This window comes from Macrotis lagotis, chromosome 1 (assembly GCF_037893015.1).
Source record: "Macrotis lagotis isolate mMagLag1 chromosome 1, bilby.v1.9.chrom.fasta, whole genome shotgun sequence".
NCBI classification, from domain to species: domain Eukaryota; kingdom Metazoa; phylum Chordata; class Mammalia; order Peramelemorphia; family Peramelidae; genus Macrotis; species Macrotis lagotis.
This window is the reverse complement of record NC_133658.1, coordinates 118,071,921-118,092,621: the sequence shown is the minus strand read 5'-3', so window position 1 is coordinate 118,092,621 and position 20,701 is coordinate 118,071,921. Positions and strand designations below refer to the sequence as shown.

At 37.2% G+C, this 20,701-nt stretch overlaps 1 protein-coding gene across 6 annotated transcripts in view; it reads left to right on the top strand.

Annotated features, from left to right (window-relative positions):
• The window catches only part of USP34 (ubiquitin specific peptidase 34), a 398,976-nt gene that overhangs the window by 280,423 nt on the left and 97,852 nt on the right, over nt 1-20,701 (top strand). For all 6 annotated transcript variants that reach the window (XR_012472449.1, XM_074206840.1, XM_074206826.1 and 3 more), the window contains 4 exons: nt 12,227-12,399; nt 15,215-15,368; nt 16,431-16,509; nt 20,561-20,614. Coding sequence is in view for 5 of the 6 variants with exons in the window: in XM_074206840.1 (XP_074062941.1) it covers nt 12,227-12,399; nt 15,215-15,368; nt 16,431-16,509; nt 20,561-20,614 (460 nt within the window). In the remaining variant the exon portion in view is untranslated. The remainder of the gene's footprint in view (nt 1-12,226; nt 12,400-15,214; nt 15,369-16,430; nt 16,510-20,560; nt 20,615-20,701) is intronic.

The following is a 20,701-nucleotide window of genomic DNA, read 5'->3' as shown; positions in this document are numbered from 1 at the left end:
ATGTCCAGTTTGTATCACATAAGATAGGAGAGGGGAATGAATGGTCATAAAGGTAGGTGGGGACCAAGTTGTGAAGGAATTTAAAAACTAAATGGAGAGGAGTTTACATTTGAACTTAGCGGAAATGCAGTTTCCTTTTTTAAAAAAAAATTTATTTAAGGCAATATGGGTTTAATTATTAAGTATCTGAAGCCAAATTTAGAATCAGAAGCTTTGACTATATCTTCTTCTGAGTATGTATTTTGATCATCCATGGGACCACAGTAATTGTCTGTGATCAGAATTTCTTATCTTCTGTTATTTACTTGTTTTCCTATACTATACTCATTTTGATTTCAACTCTTTTTTTAAGGTGATACTCTGCTCCTAAGGTGGAGGACACATTCTCTAGTTTTTGAGCATTTTGTGGCTGTTTTCAGGCATACCCCCAGGTACCTGCAAGTTGTCAGTTCCTCCATGATCTTAAGAGAGGCTACGATTGCTCTCCTGCCCTGTGCCCTAGTCTGTAGATAACCTCAAGCACTCTTCCTGCTCTGGAACCTTGCAGAGAGTCCCTGTTCTACTGTGTATAGTGAACTTTGTTATGCTTCTGCTCTTTTTTCTGCTCTTTTTACTGAAACTGGAGATTCCAGACTGCAACCTGGATCTGATAGTAAAGAAATCTGTCAATCTCCCCCAACACTGCTAATTTCTGTGAGCTGAAGCACCCTGCCAAGGTCACTCCCAAGCTTGTTCCTGTTCCCCTGGGGCCACGTCTTTACTGAGGTCTGTACTGGACTTGGCTTTGCTCTCACTCTGGTATGGCACAGTTTTACTTCCCAATTGTCCTTTCCAATCCCTGGGCTGAGACCCAGGTGTCCCATCATCTTCTTCCTGGATATCTGGGCCTAGTTTGCTCCCACATGGCTCAGGCTGCACTGGACCTTTCTAACATTGGTGCAACAGAGTCTTCCCTTGGATCTTCCAGGTTGTCTTGGACCGGGAAATAGTTTCACTTAGTCTTTTTTGTGGGTTTTTCCACTCTAGAATTTGTCATTATTTAAAAGTTTTTGGAGTGGTTTGGGAGGGAGCTCATGGGAGCCTCTACCTTTACTCCACCAACTTGGCTCCACTCTTTTACCCTTATTTTTTAAGAATTTTTTTTACATTTTTAAAATTTATTTTACATTGTTACAATAATCTTGTTGTGAGAGTAATCCTAACCCCCCCCCCCCAAAAAAAAAGTTGAGAAACCCCAAGAATAATGAGAGAGGAATAAAAAGTGCACTTCAGTCTATGTTCAGATTCCAAGGGTTCTGTCTCTGGGGTGAGTTACCTTCCCCATCATTGCCACCAAAGAAGTTGCTTCAATATTTTTCCCATAGTTGCTATCACTAGTTGCATTTCCCTCTACTCTATTCCTCCCCATTCTCATCTATTCCATTCTTTTCTTCCATCCTGTCCCTGTCCAGAAGTGTGTTGTATCTGAGTACCCTCTCCCATGATCTTTCCTCTCCTCTATCACTACCTCCTTCCATCCCCCTTATCCCATCCCTTTCCTCTTGGGTAAGATAGATTTCTGTACCCTATTAAGTATGTATGTATGTATGTATGTATGTATATATGTTATTTCATCTCTGAGCCATTTCTGATGAGAATGAAGGCTCACTCATTCCCCCTCACCTCCCATTCCACTCCATTGAAAAACCTTTTTCTTGACTCTTATGTGAAATATCTTAGCCCCTTCCTCCTGCCATGTTCCTTCCTCCCAGTACTTTCCTTTATTGCCCACTGAGTCCATCTTTTTACTATATTATACCATTATATACAGCTCCTTTCTGTAGTTTGTCTATATATATGTTCTTTCTAACTGTTCTTATGAATGAGAAAGTTCATGAGTTGTCAGTATCTTCTTCCCATGCAAGAATCCAAACAGTTCAGCATCATTAAGTTCCTCATAATTAGTCCTTCTCATCTACCCTCTCTATTAGTCACCTGAGTCTTGTACTTGAGATGAAACTTTCTGTTCAGCTCTGGTTGTTTCAGTAGGAAAGTTTGAAAGCCCCGGTTTCATTTAAAGTCTATTTTTTTCCCTTGAAAGAGGATGTTGCTGGGTAGTTGATTCTCAGTTATAAACCTTCTGGAATCTCATATTCCAAGCCCTATGAGCCCTCAATGCAGATGCAGCCAGATCCTGTGTCATCCTAACTATAGAGCCACAGTAAGTTGAATCGCTTGTTTCTGGCAACTTTTAGTATTTTCTTTTTTACTTGGGTGTTCTGGGGTTTGGCTATGATATTCCTGGAAGTTTTTCTTTTGGGATCTCTTTCAGCAGTTCACCTGTGAATTCCCTCAATTTCTATTTTACCCTCTGCTTCAAAGATCTCAGGGCAATTTTACTGTATTATTTCTTGAAAAAATGAAGTCCAGGTTCTTTTCTTGGTCTTAACTTTCAGGTAGCCCAATAATTTTTAAATTATCTCGCTGGATCTGTTTTGGTTTTTTTTGAGGTCAGTTGTTTTCCCAATGAGATATTTCACATTTTCTTCTTCTTCTTCTTCCTTTTTATTTTTTTTAGTACAGTTTTATTTCTTCCCGAGTTCTCACAAAGACATCAGCTTCCTTTAGTTCCATAATGCATTTGAAGAAGCTATTTTCTTCGCAAAACTTTATCTCCTTTTCCAGATGACCAGTTCTGCTTTTTAAGGCAATTCTTCTCCTCATTTGCCTTTTGTGTTGCTTTTGCCATTTGGCCAAAATTGGTTTTTAACACATTATTTTCTTAAGTATTTTTTTTGTATTTCTTTCACCAAATTCATGATTTATCTGCATTGCTCTCATTTCTCCTCCCAATTTTTCCTCTACCTCCCTTAATTGCTTTTCAAAGTATTTTTTTAAGCTCATCCATAGCCTGAGTGCATTTTCTATTTCTCTTGGAAGTTTTGGGTACAGAAGCCTTGATTTTGTTGTGATATAAGTATATATTTTGATCCTCTATGGAGGATTTTTATGGTTGTTTGCTCATTTCCTCAGCCTATGACTGATTTACTGCACACTCCCCACAGGGATCTTAATTCCTCCAAGGTCTTTTGAGAGGCTCTGACTATTCTCTTGCCTGTGTTCAGGCCATGGATCTGTGATCTGCCTCACTCTGGTGAAGCAGATTTCTCTTACCACCCCTACCAGCTGCTCTCAATAATTAAACCACCCCCTGAGAAATGGACCCAGGCACCTGGCCCAGTTGTGCTGCGCTGCATCTGCTCCTGCACTGTGGTTTTTTCCAACCTCTGGTCTTGGTGGAACAGACCTGTCCCAGAGATCTTCTAAATTGTCTTGGACTGGGAAATTGTATCACTCAGTCTTTCTATGGGTTCTGCCCCCTCTAGATTTTGAGTAGAGTTACAATTTGATGGCTTTTGGAGTTTTGGGGGAACACATTTCCAGGAATTCCTGCCTTAACACTGCTATCTTGGCTCCACCCCCCTCTTAAGATTTTTTTCTACCTCATGTATAAAATTTTAAAATTTACTACTTTAATTTAAAAAAGAAAAGGGAAAAAAGTATTTTAAAGCTATCTGGTTAAAGAACCTGTGAAATTATGGATAAAAGTCTGTTTATTTTTAACCTTTTTTTTATCAGTTCATTGTTAAGGAACATCTATATAATATAAAATGGTACATTTTTTCTTTTCATCCCACTTTTACATTTTGTTTTTCAACGTTTAAACATGTATCACAGTATTCCTTATTTTGAATTTTCTTTACTTTTTTTGTTTGTTTGTTTTTAGATTTTTGCAAGACAAATGGGGTTAAGTGGCTTGCCCTAGGCCACACAGCTAGGTAATTCTTAAGTGTCTGAGACCAGATTTGAACCCAGCTACTCCTGACTCCAAGACCTGTGCTTTATCCAATACACCACCTAGCCATCCCATTTTCTTTACCTCTTGATCTCTAGTATATATTTTTTGAGATTCATTTAATTTGTCCTGAGTTATGTTTGCTATAAGGAATGGCCCTCAAACTGAAGCCAGTGTGCTGCAGTTTGATGTAAATATTTTTTCCAATCGTTTTTTAATACTTTATCCCAGTTCAATTAAGCAGCTATTTATTGAGAAGCTTCTTTTTTTTTTTTTTTGATTGGCATTGTCTTTGGTACTATATGGATCAAAATTAGTATAAAACTTTCCTCAAGCTCTTAATGAATTTATACAGTATCTGGATAAATAAGATGGATATATCTAAAGCAACTAGAAAACAATATACAAAAGAATACCAAAATGAGTGATTTCTCTGCATCCACAACAGGTGAGGTTGTCCAGAGACATAGATTAATATGAGCTAAACTGTAAAGAAAGGGTAAAATGTAGATGGGATGAGGAACATTCTGGGCAAAAATCTACAACATGAGCAAGAGAAGAGAACCTCATCTTTGAGGGTTAGACAATAAACTAGTGAGAATAGTTATTGATTATAATGAGGAGAAATGGCAAATAAGATGCTGTGTAGACCCAACTATGAAAGCATTAATATAGACCACTCCAGTAGAGATGTAAAGAACAGCAATGGATTAAAAAAATAAAAACCTTAGAGATTGATGGGATACAAGAGGGATTACCTTGTCCTAGCTGCTAATTTTACACAACAATCCTTTCTCCCCCTTTTTTCTTTCTTTATTTTTATTTTGTACAAATGATGTTTTTTATACATTACTAAAATATTTTTTAATTTATTTTTTATTCTCATTTTGTACAAATGTTTTTCTTTACATTAATAAAATATACTTGTTTACAAGTAAACAAAATACCCCTCCCCCCATGAATATAGATAGACTTGCTTGGGCAAAAAATTAAAGGGGGGAGAAAAAAAATTAAAATTAAAAAAAATAATAGTAATAATTGTAGGTATGGCCAGGTGGTGCAATGGACGAAGCACCAGCCCTGGACCCACGAGCACCCGAGTCCATATCCAGCCTCGTAAACCCAATAATTACCCAGCTATGTGACATGCAAGCCACCCGATCCCCACTGCCCTGCAAAAACAAAAAAGAAGGAAAAAAAAGACCCAAAATAAAATAAAATAGTAATAATAGTAGGGGTGGCTGGGTGGCAGACAGAGCATTGGCCCTTGAGCCAGGCACACCTGGGTCCGAATCCGGCCCCAGACACCCAATGATCACCCTGCTATGTGGCCCCAGGCAGGCCACCCAGCCCCACTTGCCCTGCACCCTCCCCCAAATAATAATAACAAAAAATGTGTTTCAGTCTTTGTTCCAACACCATCAACTCTGTCGTGAGTAGATCACATTCTTTATGATAAGTCCATCACAAAAGTTACTTCCATATTTTTCCAACGTTGCCATTGCTAATTGCAACTCCCTCCTTTCTTATTTCTCCACTACCATGTACTATATTTTCTCTCTCCTTTCACTCTGACTCTGCTGTAGGGTCGCTGAGTGACGCAGCAGACAGATCCCTGGTCCCAAGAAGCCCTGAGCCACCATACCACCCCTTAGGCCCAGAATCCACCTGGCCCTATGGTCCTGGGCAGGCCATCCAATCCCAGACCCTTGCAAGAAGTAAAAAAAAGAAAATGTGTTATATCTGACCACTGTACCCCAATGGTCCATCCTCTCCTCCTTTATTCACATCCCCACCCCTCCCCCCTGCTCCCCCCTCCTTCTTACTCCAGTTGTCCATACCCCATTGAGTATATTTGCTGTTTCCTCTCCTAGCCATCTCTGATGAGAGCAAAGGTTCCCTCATTCCCCCTTGCCTCCCCCCTTCCATATCATTGCAATAGCTCATTGTAATAAAAAAAATCTTATTATGTGAAATAGCTTGGACTATTCCCCCTCTCCTTTTTCTTTCTCCCATTCCATTTCCCTTTTTTTCTTATTGACTCCATTTTTACACCATATTTTATCTTCGACTTCAGCTTTCTCCTGTGCTTCAAGTATAAAAGCTCCCTCTACCTGCTCTATTAACTGAGATGGTTCATATGAATATTATCAGTATCATTTTTCTATACATGCAGTTCATCCTCATTAAGTCCCTCATATTTCCCCCCTCTCCTCCAATCTCCATGCTTCACCTGAGTCCTGTATCTGAAGATCAAACCTTCTGTTCAGCTCTGGCCAATTCCAAAAGGAACCTTTGAAATTCCCCTGGTTCATTGAAAGTCAATCTTTTTCCCTGGAAGAGGACATTCAGCCTTGCTGGGTATTTCGTTCTTGGCTGCGTTCTAAGCCCTCTTGCCTTCTGGTATATTGTATTCCAAGCCCTACGAGCTTCCAATGTAGCTGCTGCTAAGTCCTGTGTGATCCTGACTGCAGCTCCATGATATTTGAACTGTGTCCTTCTGGCTGCTTGTAATATTTTCTCTTTGACTTGGGAGTTCTGGAACTTGGCTATAATATTCCTAGGGGTTGGTTTTTTGGCATCTCTTTCTCTGGGGGGATCGGTGGATTCTCTCCATTTCTATTTTGCCCTCTGCTTCTAGAATATCAGGGCAATTTTCCTGTAGTAATTCTTTGAAAATGATGTCAAGGCTCTTTTCCTGGTCATGACTTTCAGGTATTACAATAATTTTCAAATTATCTTTCCTAAGTCTGTTTTCCATATCAGTTATTTTTTCAGTGAGATATTTCACATTTTCTTCTAATTTTTCATTTTTTTGGTTTTGAAGTATTGATTCTTGATTTCTGGTAAATTCATCAATCTCCCTGAATTCTGTTCTTTGTCTGAGAGTTTTCTTATCTCTTTTTCCATCTGGCCGCTTTTTAAAGCATTCTTCTGAATAACTTTTTGAACTGTTTTAGCCATTTGATCTAAGCTGGTTTTTAGCATGCTATTTTCTTCAGCATTTTTTTGATTTCCTTGACTAAGCTGCTGACTTCATTTTCATGTTTTTCCTGCATCTCTCTCCTTTCTTTTCCCAGTTTTTCTTCCAACTCCCTCATTTGATTTTCAAAGTCTTTTTTGAGCTCTATCATAGCCTGAGCCCAATTTCTGTTTTTCTTGGAGTCTTTAGATGCAGGAGCTTGTGCTTCCTCATCTTCAGACTGAGTATTTTGATCCTTCTTCGGCTCAGTTGCAAAATATTTCTCAATGGTCTTCCTCTTGTTTCTTTGTTCATTTTCCCAGCCTAAGCCTGTTTTTTTGGGGTGCTTCCTGATCTTTTGGGACACTCCCACAAGGGTCTCAGTGTGTGAGGCTCTGTCCTCCCTCCTGGTCTGTGAATGACCAGAAGCGCCCCCCTCTGCCATGGGGCCGAGGTGGGGGGGCCTAGACTGCCATCAGGATCTGAGTGTGGTCAGAGCCCCATAGTCCTGTTTCAGGGGCAGAGGACAGAGCTGGGTAGTCTCTCTTCACTCCCCTCCCTCAGTTCAATGGGCTCATGCCCTAGGGGCTCCTGCTTACCAGCTCCACCTGCTTCTGTGTCCTGGTCTAGGCTGCAGAAAGACCAGGCTGCTGGCTGTGTGCCCTGAGGGCTGGGCTCCATGTGCTCGCTCTGGCAGAGGTCCCCTGCTGTTCCCCCACTTTGTGCCAGTACTCCCTGGGGTGCAGCTCAGGAGACTCCCCCGCTGCTGTGAGCCGTGGCTCCCAGCGCCCTGGGGCTGCCTCCGGGAGGCTGAAGTTCTTTTGTTCTGGCGGGCCACCCCTCTGGCGGCCACCTCTCCGACCCCGGGGAGCAGAGCCTTTCTGCTCTTTTCCAGGTTACCTTGAATAGGAGAACTGCCTCACTGGGTCCCTTTGTGGGTTCTGTCTCTCCAAAGTTTAGTTAGAGTCCTTAGTTTATGAGTTTTTATCAGAGAGCTCCTAAGACTCAATCCCTTCATGTTGCCATCTTGGCTCCGCCCCTCTCGCAGACTTTCTAAACATTGCCTAAAATATTTTTTAAGAGTAAACATAATACCCCCCAAAATACTTAGACTCACATGAGTGATAAAAGAAAGAAAAAAAATTGAAATTAAAATAATAATAGTAGTAGTAGCAGCAGCAGTAGCAGTAGCAGTAGTAGTAGTAGTAGTAGGTGTGGCCAGGTGGCACAGTGGATGTAGTGCCAGCCCTGGAGCCAGGAGCACCCGGGTCCAAATCTGGCCCCAGACACCCAACAGTCACCCAGCTATGTGACCTCAGGCAAGCCTCCCCAACCCCATTGCCTTGGGCAAAAAACCAAAAAAAAAAAAAGACATAAAATAGTAATAATAATGATAGTAGGGGTGGCCAGGTGGCAGCCAGAGCACTGGCCCTGGAGCTAGGAGGAGCACCCGGGTCCAAATCTGGCCTGAGATACCCAACAATCACCCCACTGTACAGCCCCAGGCCAGCCACCGAGGCCCATTTTCCCTGCAACCCCCCTCACATAATAATAATAATGATGATAATGATAATGATAATAATGATATAATAAAATAATGTGCTTCAGTCTGTGTTCCAACACCTCCATCTCTGTCACAGGTGGATCACGTTTTTTATGATAAGTCCATCACAAAAGTTATTTCCATATTTTTCCATCATTGCCATTGCTGATCGCAACTCCCTCCATTCATACGTCTCCACTACTATATACTATGTTTTCTCTCTCCTTTCACTGTCTCTACTGAAGGGTAGCTGAGTGGCGCAGCAGACAGATCCCAGGCCCTGGGGCCAAGAGGCCCTGAGGTCCAGCATCCACCTGGCCCTATGGTCCCAGACAGTCCATCCAACCCTCACCCCTTGCATATCTGACCCCCCCCCCCACCACAGTCCATCCTCTCCTCCATCACTCATGTCCACCCCCTTCCCCCTGTCCCCCTTATCTCATTCTTACTCCAGATGTCTATACCCTATTGAGTATACATGCTGTTTCCTCTCCTAGCCACCTCTTATGAGAGCGAAGATTCCCTCATTCCCCCTTGCCTTCCCCCTTCCATATCCTTGCAATAGCTCATTGTAATAAAAAAATCATATTATATGAAACACCTTAGTCTATTCTACCTCTGCTTTTTCGTTCTCCCATTACATTTTCCTTTTAGCCATTGATTCCATTTTACACCACATTATATCTTCAAATTCAGCTCTCTCCTGTGCTTCATCTATAAAAGCTCCTTCTACCTGCTCTATTAAATGAGAAGGTTCACTTGAGTATTATCAGTATCATTTTTCTATGCAGGAATACATGTAGTTCATCATCATTTAAGTCCCTTGTTTTTTCCCCTTCTCTTCCACTTTCTATGCTTCACCTGAGTCCTGTATTTGAAGATCAAACCTTCTGTTCACCTCTGGCCATTCCAGCAGGAACATTTGAAATTCCCCTGATTCATTGAAAGTCCATCTTTTTCCCTGGAAAAGTATGTTCAGTTTTGCTGGGTAGTTGATTCTTGGTTGCATTCTGAGCTCTTTTGCCTTCCGGAATATTATATTTCAAGGTCTATGAGCTTTTAATGTAGTTGCTGCTAAGTCCTTTGTGATCCTGACTGCAGCTCCACGATATTTGAATTGTGTCCTTCTGGCTGCTTGTAATATTCTCTCTCTTTTTTTTTTTTTTTATCTCTTTCTCGGGGAGATCGGTGGATTCCCTCCATTTCTATTTTGCCTTCTACTTCTAGCATGTCAGGGCAATTTTCTTTTAGTAATTTTTTGAAAATGACATCAAGGCTCTTTTCCTGATCATGACTTTCAGGTATTCCAATAATTTTTATATTATCTTTCCTAAATCTGTTTTCCATATCAGTTGTTTTTTTAATGAGGTGTTTTACTTTTCTTCTAATTTTTCATTCTTTTGGTTTTGAAGTATTGGGTCTTGATATCTTGTAAGAATCAGCAGCATCCCTCAATTCTGTTCTTTGTCTGAAGGATTTATTTTCCTCAGAGAGCTTTCTTATCTCATTTTCCATCTGGCCAATTCTGCTTTTTAGAGCATTCTTCTCCTCAATAACTTTTTTTGAATGGTTTTATCCATTTGACCTATGCTGGTTTTTAACATGTTATTTTCTTCAGCATTTTTTTGGATCTCCTTGACTAAGCTGCTGACTTCATTTTCATGGTTTTCCTGCATCTCATTTCTTTTTTCCAATTTTTCTTCTATCACCCTCACTTGATTTTCAAAGTCTTTTTTGAGCTCTGTGCCCAATTTCTGTTTTTCTTGGAGTCTTTAGGTACAGGAGCTTGGACTTCCTCATCTTCAGATTGAGTAATTTGATCCTTCTTGGGATCATAGGCAAAGTATTTCTCTATGGTGTTCCTCTTTTTTCTCTGCTTACTCATTTCTCCAGCCTGTTCTTGTTTTTGCGGTGCTTCCTGAGCTTTTTGAGTATTATTGGGACACCCCCCCACATACACACACACAACGATCTCTGTGTGTGAGGCTCTCTCTCTCTCTGTCTTCCCTCCTGGTCTGTGAATAACCATAAGCACACCTCTCTGCCACGGGGCTGAGATGGGGGGGGGGGCATGCTGTTCTATGGGGGGCCCTAGACTGCAATCAGGATCTGAACGTGGTCAGAGCCCCAGAGTCCTGTTCCAGGGGCAGAGGACAGAGCTCTGCAGTCTCTCTCCATTCCCCTCCCTAGGCTCAGCTTTCACACCCTGGGGCTCCTGCTTACCAGCTCCTGCTTCAGGTTCCTGGATCTGGGCTGCAGTATCCAGGCTGCTCACTGAGTGCCCAGAGGGCTGGGCTTCACGTGCTCACTTTTGCAGAGGTCCCCCTGCTGATCCCCCAAGTTGTGCCTGGTGCTCCCCAAGTTTATTTCAGGAAACTGCCCCCGCTGCTGTGAGCTGCAGCTCCCAGTGCCCTGGTGCTGCCTCTGGGAGTCTGAAGTTCCTTTGCTGTCGCAGGCCACCTCTCCATCCCCATGAAGTGGAGCCTTTTTGCTCTTTTCCAGGTTACCTTGGGCTGGTGAACTGCCCCACTGGATCCCTCTGTGTCTCTCGAAAATTTAGAGTTCTTAGTTTAAGAGAGAGCACCTAAGAGACGATTCTCTCTTGTCGCCATCTTGGCTCTGCCGCGCCCCCCCCCCCCCCATTAACAATCCTTTAAAAATTAAAAATCCTTTCCTGTTCCAAGTGTCAAACTAGGCTCAGAAAGGAGAAGCTAAGATCCAAATAAGTTAACTGGGCTTCATGAAACAAGTTGGGGTGTTCTGAACCTATGATCTCTTTAGTCTTGTAGATTTGGTGTCTATTTAACAAACATTTATTAAGCACCTTGTATGTACCAGGGACTAAATAGAAAATATTTATGGAAGGGATGAAAGTTTGTGGTTTTATAGAATGGAGGGAGATGAAGCTACATTTCATTGACTTAAGGAAGGATTCAAAAATAAGGCAATAGGTTTTCACTGGAATCTCGTAGGATAGAGAAATATGTTAAAAGATGAAGAGTGATCCAGTGGAATGTGAGGATTGAATATGCTGAAGAAGGGAGATAATGTGAAATCTGGGTCCCTCAGTAGACATATTCATATATGATTTCACTTAAATTTTTACTAAATAATTCACATACAGTGAATTGCAGTCTTTTTCATTAAGTAGAATGATAGCCACCTCCATGTAAAATAATGAAACAAAAAGTAATAGAGATTTTTTTATGGAAATCATGAAGGTTATTTACTGATGGTACTCCAGTCATGTAGCCTTAAACTTCTCAACAGAGCATGAGATGAAGCTTCCCACTTGGAAGACAAAGGTAGAATTTGAGATAATGAAAAAAGATGATATGTAATAGCTGCTTCTATAGGGATGACATTAGAGAATCAAATGATTATTGAAAGAAATCCCTATTTGCTTCAAGGAGTCCATTCAAGTTGAATAACACAGGTGTGTTGCAGGCTAAAACTACTTATTTCTAAGTCTCTTGCAGCAAGCATTCAGCAATTTTAGAATAGGAGTAAAATATTCTATAGGTTGATGTTGGGTTACGGATTTGCAGGTCAGGAGGAATAGGCAATTAGTTTAAAAAAGAATAATTGATAAAGAGTAAGCAGTTGTTAGTATTGGATAGGGCAAATAAGTAAGGAATGGAGAAAATTACATTTTAAAATGCTGTGGTTAGATTACAGTCTATTCTGAATGGAAATAAGTAGTCGGTGATATTAAGGAAGGCAAAGCCATAATTATTGTAGTTACCAAGAATTCAGAAAATATGAGTAAGATGCTAAATTATCTAGGAAGAATTGTTTTATTGTGTAAATTTTACTTGTATTTAAATATAGAAAATGTTCTTAGGGATTTTTTTTATATGTATACATATTATTTATCTTGTTTTAGGGCATGTTTTAAGAAATTACCACGCATCTTGAGTTTCAATACAATGAGGTACACTTTTAATATGGTTACCATGATGAAGGAGAAAGTAAATACACACTTTTCATTCCCTTTACGTTTGGACATGACTCCTTATACAGAAGATTTTCTTATGGGCAAGTGTGACAGAAAAGAAGGTAATTGATTTAAGTTGTTTTCCCTTATTAATTATATGCTAATTCTAGACTAAACGATTACAATTTAGGAATTATTTTAAAATGTCTCTTGGATATCAATTTGAAATGTCCAAAACAAAATTGTTCATGAGGAAGTAAAGACAGGAATGAGTCTATCCTGTTCTAGAGGGCATCTACATAGAGATGTTAACTAAATTCATAGGAGCTGATACCAAGAAAGATAGTGTAGAGTGAAAAGAAAACAGAGCCTTGAATAGAACCTCTTGGAATATCCAGACTATTGGATGTGATGAACCAGCAAAAAAACAAAGGAGGAGAACCAGGAGAAAGTAGGGTCCTTAAAACTGAGAGAGGAAAATATGTCAAATGTAGCAGATATGTCTAGAAAGACAGAGAAAATACCATTTGTTGAAATCATTGGTTACTTTGGGTAAAATAGTTTTCAGCGTGATAAGGTTGCATGATTTTACAAAAGCATTTAAGTAAAAGGACAGCATGTTCATTACTGAAAATTTTCAGTGAATTAAGCTGAGAAAAAGAAGAGCTATAATATAAATTCTTAAGGATTTTTTAGTTGTTTAAAGAAGTTTTTTAAAGACTTGGCAAGATGTGAGCATGTTCGCCGGCAGTAGGCAAGGAAGAGAGGTAGAATAAGGATGCAGTCTGCTGGAGAAGATGGATGGGCTGTGGTCTTGATAAGGAAAAAAATGTATACTACTTTTTGTTTAGCCTGGGAGAACAGAAATGGTAAGATGATTTCAATGTTTTTTGGGATATAAGGAATGATGGAAGACTGACTTAAGTTTTTTCAAGAAAGTGAGAGGCAAGGGCCCTAACTGAGGAATTGAGGGAGTTGTGTGAGGTACTAAGAAGCAAATTGGAATAGCATTTATGGAAAATGGGTGGATTGGGGAATCATTGAGTGAGGAATAAAATGATAGTTTTTGCTGTGTTGAGGGTTCAGTTAAAGTTAGATAACAGAATTTGTAATGATTCACACAACAAAATTGTGAGACTGCTAGAGAATGGTTGATAGCAAAACTAATCCAATGCTGAGATTTGATAGGAAAGCAAAAAGAGAAACAGTCCTTGGCCCTCAAGGAGCTTTGCATATTGTTTTGGGGACAAGTCTTTAAAAATAAACAAGCACCTGAGAATTTGAAGAAGATACAAGCCCTAATAACACTACTGGATCTGGAAAGGGGTTCCCTTTGTAAAAAAGTGAGGAATTTAAGAGAGGACTTGATATCTCCAATTCCTGAAATAGCATAGTTTAATGGAAAAAATGCTGACCTCAGAGTCACACGACCTTATTTCATATGGCCTCTAACCTCTCTTACGCCTCAATTTCTTCATCTGTAAAACTGATAGTATGGCAATAATTGAACTCTTAAGATTCCTCTTAACCCCTAAACTGTGGCTACTACCAATCTTTTCTGGATATAATCAGCCTTCATTTCATGTAAATCCCTCATATTGAATTGTAAAACCATTCACTAACAAGTAAGAACTTACAGTGCTCATTGTCCAGTTATGATCTGTTACTTTTTTCATAGTCCCTATAAGTATATGGGCATATTTTTCATAAAATTTTGATTTCTTTGTACCATTATTTTTAATATTGTATTGATGTAATCTTTGTAAATTAAATTAATGTTTCTTCTGCCCTGTTTTGAACATTTTTCAGTATTACAAAGAATAAATACATATTCTTTATATATTTTTGAATTTGTAGTTGGATATATTCCAAATAAGTGAATTTACTGCATCATGTAATATGAAAGATTTTATGTTTTTACAATAGTTTGGATTTTTTTAAAAAAATATTTCACCAGTTACCAAGAATTACATTAGATTGTATTAGTTTCTCTCCTTTCTCATGGTCCCATAAGCATTGGAGTTTTATTTTATTCATTTTTAAACAAATAGGTATGCGATTTCTTCAAGTATTTTTAAGTGAGATTGACCATTTTTTCATATTACTGTTTAAAATTATATAAATTACAAATTCTTTTCCTTCTAGTTACATTTGTAATAAAATATATCATTTCCCTATAGAGTATATCAGTTTTCTTTTATGTAGATAGTGTGTGAACAGGTATTTTTATTTTTACTGTCAACCTTTTTTCCAATTTTGGACATTTTTTTAGTTTGGGTTTTTTTTTTCAGCTATGTCCTAGTCTTTGTGACCCTATCTGGGTTTTTCTTGACAAAGATACTGGAGTGATTTGTTTCTTTTACAAATGAGGAAACTGAAGCAAACAAGGAAATGAGTTCACCCAGGGTCATGTCTAGTAAAAATCCGGTCTTTTCTCACTCTACATCCATTCTGCCACCTCTAATGTGTGCTCTGCTTCAGTAAATGCTTTTGATTCAAACAGTGGTAGTACACTAGTGAAGCACTCCATTTCCCTAAAGGCTTAAGGTACATCATTTGCTTGTTACTACTTTTTCAAATTGTATTGAGTGCATTTGTGACCATCTTCACTTTAACATACTTCAAGATCTAATAAAATTTAGTATCAACTAGTTTTTTTAATTAAACATATGTATACTATTTTAAAACATACCATGTTAGCCATATGATAATGAATTCATTTTATTCACTACATATAAATATGTATGCCTTGCTGTGTATGATTAAAATATTGATAAGGTTACGTTATTTAGTAGTCTGAGTAATTTTAACTGATGTATTAAGTTTTATTGCACACTAAAGTATAATTTTATAAATTGGTTATCAGTGATTTACATGATTAAAATACACTAAAGCTTAAAGAAATGAAATACCTTTTCATAATGTAAATGATTCCAGGTTTTAAGGAGGAAGTTGATGTTGGAAAAGAAACTGAGAGCTATGAGTATGATTTGATTGGAGTGACAGTTCATACAGGAACAGCTGATGGTGGTCATTATTACAGCTTCATTAGGGATATTGTGAATCCACATGCATATAAGAACAACAAATGGTGAGTTAAAAGCATTATAAAATTTATGTATAGATATTTCATTTATCTTTATGTTGTTAAAATATATTTTCTATAACCCTTTAAATTATTTTTTTCTTAGTTTTTCCTTTCTTCTTATCCTTAGTATTTAGCATGGTAACTGGCACATAGATTTTAAATGCTTGTTGACTTATTTAAATTGGATTATATTTTCTTCGAGTTTTCCATTCTAAAATGGGGAGAGGAAGTGGAGACTAATTAGCAATTTAGAACTTTGGAGAATTTGACACTTGGAATCTGATTTAATCAGTGTGAGTGAGTATCCCTTTCATGGACCCTTCCAGATTCATGAACTTATTAGTAAAGATTCATGAACTAGTCTTATTGTTAGGTCTATACTTATAAAAACCATTCCTACTTAGTACGGGACATGCTTGCACATAAATTTTGAGAAGCTTATTTTTATGCTCATTGAGTCATTGAACAGATGGACTGCTAAAATATATAATAGGTATTGTTGTTTATGCTGTTTTTGTAACCATTTACTTATCATGTTTAGTTTACATGTCTTAGTATGATTGAGCAGTATTTATTAATTATCTTCTAATAGGTGAAAATAGGTTCTAAATACAAAGATAAAAGTAAATTTGCCAAGTAGTCCTTGTCCTTAATAAATTTATGATTTAAATCATTTATGTCTCTTGAGAATTTTTCAAAATAACTTAATTAAGAATTTATTTTGTATTAAAATTTTTTAAACATCTAAGAGACATATTCTAATATATGAATAATAGCCCTCTCCCTCCTCCCCTTTTTATGATGATCCATTATTTGTTACTAATTTCCAGACAGTGGATTTATCATGTTTTCAGTTCTCATAAGAAATAAGGAAAAGATACATCTGTAGGAATAGGGAAGTTTGGTCAGAAATTATCTTGTAAATTGCCATTTTGTCTGTATTAGACAATGTTATTCTAAAACTTTGTTCAAACAGATGTAATAGCATATTTTAAACATAGAAATTTCAATCCATTTTTTAATGTATTAACTGATCATTGTAAAATACGGTTTGTTTGCTGTTAGGTATCTCTTTAATGATGCTGAAGTAAAGCCTTTTGATTCTGCCCAACTTGCTTCTGAATGTTTTGGAGGGGAAATGACAGTAAGTTTCTTTTGGAAGTTATTGATGATTTATATGTCATTGTATAAATATAAACATTTTGCATTAATACATAATACAACAGGAAGATTATTTTCTTGTTGTTTATCCTTCGTTCTCAAGGACCATTGACTTCACAATGATATCTTTCCTTGCCTTTGATTTGGATTTGAATGAGGCAGAGCTACACAAAGCCATCAACCTTGCTTTTTTCTACAGAATCATCTAGGTCCAATGGCAAGACAAAGGTCAAGCGGACTGGCAATGGCCTAGGATATAGCAGGTGGCTTTGACTTTTCTAAATTGTGGTCTTTCCCAGGTTTCAATTTATCTGAAACCATGCCCATACAATGACTAAGGGCCAAGTAAGAATTGAGACAAAAGATGGCCCAATTATCCATCACCAATATATCATTCTAGGAGAGGAAGGCCTCTGACTCTCTGGCCTGAATAGAAAACAGTTGCTATTTCTACTCATTCAAACCATTATAACCTAAACAATAAGCCACAGAGGCTTGAGTTGTGCTATTACTGGCCATTCAATAAAAGCCAGAATGATTTAGGTTTAAGGGCATATTAAATAGCTCTTTTTAGACATAATGCACTTTTTTTATTTTTTTAGGTTTTTGCAAGGAAAATGGGGTTAAAGTGGCTTGCCCAAGCCACACAGCTAGGTAATTATTAAGTGTCTGAGGTCGGATTTGAACCCAGGTACTCCTGACTCTAAGGGCCGGTGCTTTATCTACTGCGCCACCTAGCTGCCCCATAATGCACTGAAAAAAAACAACAGCCTGTTTTATGAGAGTTAACTTTATTTCAAGAAGTCAAAAATGAAAACTGCTTGGGGCAAAAAATTAATTTTCCCAGATTTAGGGGTGAAAAGTATTAAAAGAAGGAGGAGAAAGAGAAGAAAAGCATCATCATGATGATGATGTTGATTACAGTGATGATACACATTTTATTTCTTTTTAACGACTGAAATCAACTCTGTAATTCTTTTGAGTGACTCACATTTATTGCCTATTATGTACAAACCACTATGAGGCTAAAAAAAGTATAACAGATTACCATTTCTCTCAGTGAGTGTGTTTAAAGTCCAGTTTAGAAGTCATTTATCCATAAATGACAGTTCAGGAATTGTAACACAATAGTATATTTCTGAATTCAGATACCATCTGTCTTTTGTATATAGAACTTCTTTTTCTAAAATTTATTATTTATTTGTTTGTTTATTTGTTTATTTATTTAGGACAGCGGGGTTAAGTGACTTGCCCAAGGTCACACAGCTAGGTAATTATTAGCTGTCTCAGGCTTTATTTCAACTCAAATCCTCCTGACTCCAGGGCCAGTGCTGTAGCTACTGTGCCTCCTAGCTGCCCCCTAATAGTATATCTTAAAGATCAAAGAAATAGTATATATAAATTCTATATGTAAGATGACACAAAGATTATAAACAAATTATCTTTTCCCTTGAGTAACAAGATTTTTAGATTAATTATTTAAGTTGAAGGATTTGCTATTATTATGTTTTGTACTAATAATACTCTGGTAACAATTCAAACTTTTAAAAATATTTTGTTTTAAATCTTTACATTCTTCATTCATCCAAGTATTAAGTAATTGCTGATATACAAAATATCTGAGAGTGGAAGAGACCATGGTTAATACAGCTTAAACTCTTATCTTTAAGTTTAGCTATTTGATATCAGTTATCTGGGCTTGTGGATTTGAGATCATCAAAGGAATCTAGGTACTCTCTTACCATCACCTTATTTATCTCAAGTTTCATCTTCCTCTTTTTCCTCAGTCTTTTCTATTCTAATATGATCTTAGACCAAAAAAAAAAAGAAGTAAAATTAGGAGTTGCATAATTCTGCCTTTCTTTTTCCCTTACCAGCTTCACCTGTGGTCCTGTCTCTTCTTGGATTTTACTTTCCCCAATATATATTCTTAAAACTTCTTCATGAGGCAGCTAGGTGGCACAGTGGATAGAGCACCTGCCCTGTAGTCAGGAGGACCTAAGTTCAAATATGGCCTCAGAAACTTACTAATTACCTAGCTGTGTGACCTTGGGCAAGTCACTTAATCCCATTGCCTTGCAAAAGCTTCAAAAATCAAACCAAAATAAAAAATCTTCATGAATCTCAGCTTGTTCTAAACTCCTTAGCATTTACTGAGACATGCAATACTTTTACAAAATCTTATCTGGTTATCTATATCACTTTCTTTAGACAATTAAGGCTGGTTTCTATGTAGAATTATTAATCTATGAGATCCAATAATTCTTTATAATATATCTTATTTAAAATATAAAAGATTCAAACTATTCTTGTCTTTGCCTCACTAATTTGTCAACTGCTATAAAACTTCTTATTGTTGCCTTACCTTTTAAAGTACAACATTATCTACCAAACAAGCAATTATTACATTCTGTGTCACTATTCACAGCATTTTAAATTACTTTGCCTTTGGTAGAAAGCAAGAGAAGTCCTATTTGCCAAACTAATTTATTCCTTCTTCCCAAGTGACCTGCAGTACTGTTTGTAGCAAGTAAAATATTTGTGGCTGGTCTACCTTACGTGATTTGTTCACTGATCACCTAAGTAATTTTTTTTATTTATTTAAGGCAATGGGGTTGCATGACTTGCCCAAGTTCACACAGCTAGGCAGTTATTAAGTGTCTGAGGCTGGATTTGGACTCAGGTCCTCTAGAATCCAGGGCCGGTGCTCTATCCACTGTGCCATCTAGCCCCCCCCTCACACAACTAAATAATGTCAGATTCAGAAATAGAGCCCCCTAATCTCCAAAATAGAGTTTGAGGGCAAAAGTAGAAATCCAAGAAGAGAATGCTATTCCTCAATTGTTAGATATATGCCTGTCAACCAATAAAGGTCCAATAAAATAGAGAAATGTAGAAGAAATTATCATATTTCTTCATTCCTTATGTAATCTCACCATTATTATCACTTTCTTCTCTCTCACCCTACTAAGACAATCTCTAGTTCTATAACTTTCATGACACTTAACTTTCTCTTCAGTATTTGACCTTTTCTTTATACTGAGCATGGGATAGAATTTTAGAATTCTCAACTCACTATTAGATAGAAATCCTTTAAATAAATTGTCTTATCCTACCAACCACCTACTCTCAGCTCTTTTAAAATTCATCTATAAGATTTCTGTCTCCAGACACTGCTAAACTGTCTTAAATCCTTCTTTATCCTAAGCTTTGCTCTTTACAGCTACTTTTTTCTCAGCTTTACTCTTTACAGCTACTATTTTCTCTTCTTGATGGTCTATAAGCTTTCTCTGATATCTTTCCTTAATACTTATTTTTTCTTCCTTATTGGCTTATTATTTTATTTGTAATTGTTTCTGGAAGCTATTTGTCTCTTCTGTTTTGATCTCTACTTTTTCCTACAATTAGATCTGATGTTAAATTGTTCCTTTCAAATTTTCTTTTGCTGTATAAAAAATTTGGGAAACTATATTTACATGACAGTTTAGCTTTAGATAACTTTAAGGTAGTCCTAGTCCTTTCTACTTGTTTCTTAAAAAAACTCATCATAACTTTAGTTTAGGAAATCCAAAGAAAAACTCTGCCTTCAGCTCTTCCCTCCGTTTTTTTCTCTAATCTCCATATGTCTGTCACAGTCATGAAAATAAACAGAAATCTGACATTCACAAAATCTTAAAAAAGCTATTTTAGGCAGCTTCTTTAAGACTTAGAGAATGTAAATAAAATATGTCATCTTTACTTTTTAATCCCTTTTTTTGCTTTATACTGTCCTCTTTTCATTATAGATAGAAACCATTGTAAAATGAGTCAAGGAGGCAGGCATAGTTGAGATTGGTACATACTGACAAATTTTTTTCTAATAGTTGGATAATTATAATATTAATAAGCATGACAATTAAAAACTAATGGGTATAAGGTATAATTCATTTTATAGTGTTATTTTAGGTTTTAAAAATAGGTATCTTACTAAATGTAAGTTATTTTTTACCTACCTATCTCAAGAAGAAAGAAATAATTTAATTTTTCTTAAACAGACCAAGACCTATGATTCCGTTACAGATAAATTTATGGATTTCTCCTTTGAAAAGGTAATTATTTATTGTGCATTTACTACTGTAACACCTTTAAAATTTTTCATGACTAATTACTGTTTACTTTTATATTATATGTTAAAA